Source organism: Alosa pseudoharengus, unplaced genomic scaffold (assembly GCF_046254945.1).
Source record: "Alosa pseudoharengus isolate Yale_2024_CS ecotype anadromous, Long Island Sound unplaced genomic scaffold, YU_APseudo_1.1 YU_APseudo_1.1_scf_19, whole genome shotgun sequence".
Taxonomy (NCBI): Eukaryota; Metazoa; Chordata; class Actinopteri; order Clupeiformes; family Clupeidae; genus Alosa; species Alosa pseudoharengus.
The window spans coordinates 17,334,934-17,342,433 of NW_027468657.1; the positions used below are offsets into that span (position 1 = coordinate 17,334,934).

Genomic DNA, 7,500 nt, shown 5'->3' on the forward strand with positions numbered 1-7,500 from the left:
TACACACACACACACACACAGATATTTACATATGGGAGGCTTTATCATAAAAAGCATCACGAGTTTCCTGTTATTCTACTAGGAGAATACAAGCAACAGGAAACAATTTCTGATTCATTTATGAACACCATATTTGGTGACCAATGTTAAAAGCCCCTGAAAAAACATTGAATTCTTTCAGCAGTGTTTACAGTCCTCAAAAGCGATTTCTGTTTCTCTTTCTCTTGCCCCTTGCTCTCTCTTTCTCTCTCTCTCTCTTTATCTCTATCTCTCTCTCTCTCTTTTCTTGCTCCCCCTGGCTCTCCTCGCTGTGGATGTGGAATCTGTGCAAGCCTAATAATGCGAGCTATGTGCTGTTCTCCAGACTAAATTTGCCAGGCCTGGGAATGCAGCCTGTGTGTGCTTCCCACTGCCCTTCTCCAAGTTTGCGCCTCAAACACACTCGGTAGCTGTGGTGATGAGGTGGTGTGTGTGTGTGTGTGTGTGTGTGTGTGTGTGTTTGGTGGGTGGGGGTTGGGTCTGGGCACTGGGGGCCGGGGAAACCCCGGGAACAGGCTCTACTGTTCACCAAACTCAACCACACATCAAAATGGCATCCTCCAACAGCATCAGAGCTATATTAGGCAGTGCCACGGGAAAGAGAGAGAGAGGGGACTGCCAGATTATCTTCTCAGAACTGCCTGAGGTGGGGAGCAGATTTCAGGTTAAACTACAATTAACAAAACACCACAACAACAGCTCAATAACACATTAAACAAAAACAATAATTAATTCAATCAATAATTAATGAATAATTCTATAAATACTGATTGACTGTTCCCGGGTTGTCTGGGTAAGTTGCTTCAGACTGGAGGGGGAAAGAAAGTTCTTCTCTTAGGGTCTCAGGATGGGCTCTTGTTGCCTGTAGTGTGCATAATGGGGATGGACAGGTACACCAATAAACATAGAAGCTGAAAATCTACACAACTTTAGAAGAAGATCAGAAAGGCTGTGTGTAAGAAGTGGCTTGAGTTTGCTTTGGAGCTGGAACTGATCCAAGACTGATGAAGTACAAACATACTCAAAGTCAAAGTCAAAGTCAAAGTCAAAGTCAGCTTTATTGTCAATTTCTTCACATGTTCCAGACATACAAAGAGATCGAAATTACGTTTCTCACTATCCCACGGTGGAGACAAGACATATTTTAACAATTTTTAAGTCCACAGACAAACATAACATTCAAGTAAACAAAAAAGTAAGTAAATAAGTAAATAAGAGGGCACATATAATGAAAAAATAAGAGCAGCAAAATTTGGTTGAAATTGTGCATAGACAGTCAATAAAATAAAATACTAGTGCAAAGTCAGGCCAATAAGAGGCTGAGGTAGTTCTGTTTGACCTAAGTAAGAAATAAAGTACTCACAAAGAGCTACTGAGCTAATCAGATACTGTGTGTGTGTGTGTGGGGGGGGGGGTTGTCTCTCTGTCTGTTTGTCTCTGTGTGTGTGTGCGCATTGGTATATGTGTGTGTGCACGTAAGTATGTAAATACTGTATTTGTTGGTATGTATGCATGTACAGCATGTGTGTGTCTGTGTATGGGGTTGTGTGCATGTGTGTTCATGTGTGTGTGATCTTGTATGGGGTTGTGTGCATGTGTGTCCCCGTGTATAAGGTTGTGTGCATGTGTGTTCATGTGTGTGTGACCGTGTATGGGGTTGTGTGCATGTGTGTGTCCGTGCATGGGGTTGTGTGAATGTGTGTCCCCGTGTATGGGGTTGTGTGCATGTGTGTGTCCGTGTATCTGGTTGTGTGCATGTGTGTTCATGTGTGTATGACCGTGTATGGGGTTGTGTGTATGTGTGTGTCTGTGTATGGGGTTGTGTTCATGTGTGTGTGACCGTGTATGGGGTTGTGTGCATGTGTGTCCCCGTGTATGGGGTTGTGACCATGTGTGTGTCTGTGTATGGGGTTGCGTGCATGTGTGTTCAGCATGTGTGTGACCGTGTATGCGTGGTGTGCATGTGTGTCCCCGTGTATGGGGTTGTGTGCATGTGTGTGTCCGTGTATGGGGTTGTGTGCATGTGTGTTCATGTGTGTGTGACCGTGTATGCGTGGTGTGCATGTGTGTCCCCGTGTATGGGGTTGTGTGCATGTGTGTGCATGTGTGTGTGTCCGTGTATGCGTGGTGTGCATGTGTGTTCATGTGTGTGTGTCCGTGTATGGGGTTGTGTGCATGTGTGTTCATGTGTGTGTGACTGTGTATGCGTGGTGTGCATGTGTGTCCCCGTGTATGGGGTTGTGTGCATGTGTGTGCATGTGTGTGTGTCCGTGTATGCGTGGTGTGCATGTGTGTTCATGTGTGTGTGTCCGTGTATGGGGTTGTGTGCATGTGTGTTCATGTGTGTGTGACCGTGTATGCGTGGTGTGCATGTGTGAGGAAATAAAAAAGAGAGAGCCAGTCTAGTAGTGTAAATCACACATTATCCACAAGCCCAGAGTTCCTGGAAAGCAGCCATCATGGTGTAGGAGTCCATTCAGTTACATAATGACCATGCAGATTGAGCACTAACGACATTATTATTATTATCATTATGCATTTTCAGCAGAGTTGTAGCCGGGGTTTGGGCCCAGCGATTTTGCAGTGCTTTTCATATGATCCTCAGGGAACGAGAGAGAAATGAAGGGTGAATGGTGAATGTGCACGCTGGATGGAGCTGTGAATGTAAACAAAATGACTGATGTTTACACTGACATGTCTACCAGGCTGGGCTGAATTAATTACTGGGTGTTGACAGCTAGCTGGAACCTCTCCCAGACTAGGTGAAAGTTGATGATTCATCATATTTTGTTTCTTTTTAGAAAAAAAAAAAACTTTTTTTTCACCGGTTGTTATTTTTCAATTCCTCTGTTTCCTCTGTCAGGTTCAGAATGTGGCCTTGCACAAAAACGCACAAAGGACTGTGATAATCTGCGGTCACCCATGCTAGAACTTCATCTCAAGCAAGAAAAGCCACAGAAACGCATCAGCCTCAGCCTCTGAAAAGCACTGAAAAGTGCCCACTGGAGCCTGTACCACCTGCCCGTGCCAGAGAGAGAGAGAGAGAGAGAGAGAGAGAGAGGAAGCAGAGGCCTGAGAGACTGTAGTGGATTATGCTGATAGAGTCTCGATCTTAGCGCCACTGTCTGTCCCCCCGCTTCTGACCTGGTCCTCCTGAGCTGAAGTCAACATGGACGACCCGTACCAGAACAACATGACCCAGCCGCAGGGCGAGGCCTACCCTAACTATGGCGAGGGCACGGGCCAGGCCGATGGCTACGGCTACCAGGCGGACTACCCGCAACAGGACGAGGACGCGCGCAGCGATGCCACCGAGGGCGCCGACGACGACGAGGCCATGTACGAGGGCGAGTACCAGGGCGTGCCGCACCCGGACGAGATCAAGGCGGCGCGGCGCGCGGCGAGGGCCGAGGCCCGGCGGAAGGCCAAGGAGGCGGAGCTGGAGGCCGAGGAGGAGCAGCTGCCCGAGCAGTACGAGACCATCATGGAGGAGTGCGGCCACGGCCGCTTCCAGTGGCAGCTCTTCACCGTGCTCGGCCTGGCGCTCATGTCCGACGGCGTCGAGTGCTTCGTGGTCGGCTTTGTGCTGCCCAGCGCCGAGAAGGATATGTGCCTATCCAACGCTGACAAGGGCATGCTGGGTAAGTGTGGCGAAAGATGCTAGCAGAGACGAGCCAAGGGGCTGGCTAATGTGCCACAAACAGAGATGCTGGATAAGTGTGGCACATAGGATATTAGCAGAGACAGAGGGCATGCTGGGTAAGCATGGCACACAGGAAGTTAATAGAGACAGAGGGCATGCTGGGTAAGTGTGGCACACAGGAAGTTAGCAGAGACAGAGGGCATGCTGGGTAAGTGTGACACAGGAAGGTAGCAGGGTAGCAGAGACAGAGGGCATGCTGGGTAAGCGTGGCACACAGGATGTTAGCAGAGACAGAGGGCACACTGGGTAAGCTGACAGAGACAGAGGGCATGCTGGGTAAGCATGGCACACAGGATGTTAGCAGAGACAGAGGGCATGCTGGGTAAGTGCGACACACAGGAAGTTAGCAGAGACAGAGGGCATGCTGGGTAAGCATGGCACACAGGAAGTTAGCAGAGACAGAGGGCACACTGGGTAAGCTGGCAGATACAGAGGGCATGCTGGGTAAGTGTGACACACAGGAAGTTAGCAGATACAGAGGGCATGCTGGGTAAGCATGGCACACAGGATGTTAGCAGAGACAGGGCACACTGGGTAAATGTGGCACAGGACATTACCCTAAAGAGGGGAAAGGTCACAATATGCTTTACATCAGCAGAGATGTTCCATGACTAAAGCACTTTGATAGACTGTACCAAAGCACAAGTCAGTGAGGTAAATTAGATCCAAATGTAACCCATATGTATATTGCTGTTACAGCCACCTGGTTAAATGTGCATGTAAAACAGCTCTGGGAATGATAAAGGAGACTGCTGAATTAATAATTGATAATTAAAGTAAAAGCTGTTGTAGCTCATGTGTTGGGGTGGTAGCTATTTATTCCAGCTTGGAAGCTCTGGTTCTTTATTCTCAAAATGAGTTGTAATCTGTTGCCAAAAATAGTTACTCCTGAAATAAAGTAGATGTATCAGTAAATAAGTATTATATTTTTGGTGATCCCTCATAGCACTATGAGGAATATATTGCCAACTGAAAAAATATATTTAATTTCTGATAGCCAATAATCATCCGAAGGTATAAGGTCTATTGTTAGCAAAGTGGCACTTATCTCCATTACTGATAATATGTAAATGTTAACAGTAAAAGTCATTAACATATGCAAAACCTCAAACTGAAACTAAAGCTATTTGACTGAAACGGAAGCCATTTTGACCACAGTCTGGCTTAGTTTGCATACATTTACCTCTGAAAAGTAAATAATATAAAAATACACTCGGTTCAACACATTGGGAAGCAATAATAGGTAGGTAATGGTGATGGTGAGGTCTAGCAGAGAAAAAGCCAAAAGCAAACACTGTCCTTCTGTTTTCCTTCAGTCATTCTGCTGGAAACGATGTAGGCGAGATCACTGGGACTTACACTGGGCCGATCTTTATTTATATCTCACCAGACGCCTCTCCAGCACCTGGCCTGTGCTGAATAGGGCTGCATTCAGTATCTCCTCTAAAGATTACCCTCTCATGACACATCTCTTAGCGTGTTGCTCCTTTCTGTCATGGTGAATGGCCTGTGGTCAGTCGCAAGAAAGGACACTCACACATACATGCACCACACACACACACAAACACACACACACAACACACACACACACACACACACACACACACACACACACACACACACACACACTCCCTCACGCACACACTCATACTCACACACATAGACAATTGCACACATGCAAATGTACACACATACTTGCATAGTCTACAAACAGACACAGACAGACAGACAGTGATGGATTACTGCACGGGCCTACCGGGCCCAGGCCCAGGGGCCCAAGGGGTCAGGGGGCCCTAAAGCCCAAGCCTTTGCATGGAATTATTGCCTCAGTATCAACAAATCAGGATGTAGGCTATGAATCTGATTAAATTTAGTATTGCCCATCCCCAAAATGCACCAGAATACAGGAAATCACATCAAACAAATTAAACATTTTCTGGGGGAGGGCCCCCAAACCCCTCCTCCCACATATACGACAATTAGTGGGGGGCCCTTAATACATCTGGGCCCAGGGGCCCGAAAGTTCATAATCTGCCCATACAGACAGACACACACACACACACACACACACACACGTACAAATAAGATGATGGTAAATGCAGGCTCCGCCTTACACACCACCCCTCACACGTGCGGCCCTAATCATCTTACAGCCCTGCAGATTAGCTGTGTAGTAAAAGTGGAGGGTGGGACCAGGGCCTGTGCTGGGTGGGGATTGGCAGATTCCTCACGTGATTGACAGGATATTTTGGACCATGCACTGAAACTATCTGATTCCCCAACACACAGCTGCCAGTCTGTGCTGCTTTGGGTATAAGTGTCTGCTAACATCAGTCACATCCCACCACTCACTTTCCAACAAACTTCTTTACTCAGTCACGAACCATCTGCTGTTTGACATAACTTGAGCATTTCTAAACTTTGACATCATCATTCCTCAACTGTCTTTAGTAACCACATAGCTAAATACCCTAAAAAATATCTGAATTAATTATGCATTAATTACCTAAAATGCAAGTTTGAACAGAATAATTGTTATTCTTTGTGTGTTAGGCCTGGCATACATCTTTAAATCAATGACTGGAGTTATTGCATTCCAAAGGTTGCATTGTAAACCTTTTTTGAAAATATTTATGGCATAATAGCTTTTATAACAAGCCTGTACGAGACAATATAATGGCATAATGAAATATAAAAGATAATTCTGGCCGACCTTGTTTCTCCCACAGACTCTCATCATCAGTTGATGATATTCTTGCCAAGTCTGTCTGTGTTTGTTGTCACTGTTATCACATTTTTGAACAGCCCACCCTGTACTAGGTTGAGAGGAGCGTGTTTAGCAAGACAGGGTTGCCATCTAGTGGTCAATAACAGCAGTGCACCAAACCCAATCAAACCAAACCAAACCTAATGTAACCTGACCTATCTTAACCAAACCAAGCTAAACCTAACCTTGCCTAGCCTAGCCTAACCTTGCCTAGCCTAGCCTAACCAAACCAACCCAAACCTAATGTAACCTCACCTATCTTAACCTAACCAAACCTAACCAAAACAAATGTAACCCATCCTAACCAAACCTAACCAAACTTAACCTAACCTAACCAAATGTCACCAAACCTCACCTAACAGCCTCTATAATATATTTTTGCTGCAATTGTTGATATTAATATAGCAACAGTAAAATTATTATTCATATATATAAACTCTAGGTCCAAATTTCAATCATTGTATAGATTTGTGTAAGCCCCTGTGTAGACATTGCCTGTACTCTGAATGCATTTGTGTGTGTGTGTGTGTGTGTGTGTGTGTGTGTGTGTGTGTGTGTGTGTGTGTGTGTGTGTGTGTTTGTTTGTCCCACAGGTTTGCTAGTGTACGTTGGGATGATGATTGGCGCTCTGGTGTGGGGAGGCCTGGCCGACAAGCTGGGCCGACGGCAGTGCCTGCTCTACGCACTGACCATCAACTGCATCTTCTCCTTCCTCTCCTCTTTCGCACAGGGATACGGCTTCTTCCTCTTCTTCAGGCTCTGTGCCGGCATTGGGTGAGACAGAGAGAGGGAGAGAGAGAGAGGGAGAGAGAGAGAGAGAGAGAGAAAGAGAGAGAGAGAGAGAGAGAGAGAGAGAGAAATATGTATATGAGATAGAGTTTGTTTATGTTTGTTTGTTTGTTTGTTTAATTCTTATTATACCTGTGAACGCTTTGGCAATGCATCATATGATTTGTCATGCCAATAAAGCATATTTGTATTGAATTGAGAG

The 7,500-nt window shown here is 45.9% G+C and overlaps 1 protein-coding gene across 1 annotated transcript in view; it reads left to right on the forward strand.

The window, feature by feature from the left end:
• The first annotated feature begins 3,208 nt into the window (after window positions 1-3,208).
• sv2ba (synaptic vesicle glycoprotein 2Ba) overlaps window positions 3,209-7,500 on the forward strand; it is an 11,575-nt gene continuing 7,283 nt past the window's right edge. Inside the window, exons 1-2 of the mRNA XM_076292887.1 lie at window positions 3,209-3,680; window positions 7,103-7,283. Of these exons, the coding sequence (XP_076149002.1) occupies window positions 3,209-3,680; window positions 7,103-7,283 (653 nt within the window). The remainder of the gene's footprint in view (window positions 3,681-7,102; window positions 7,284-7,500) is intronic.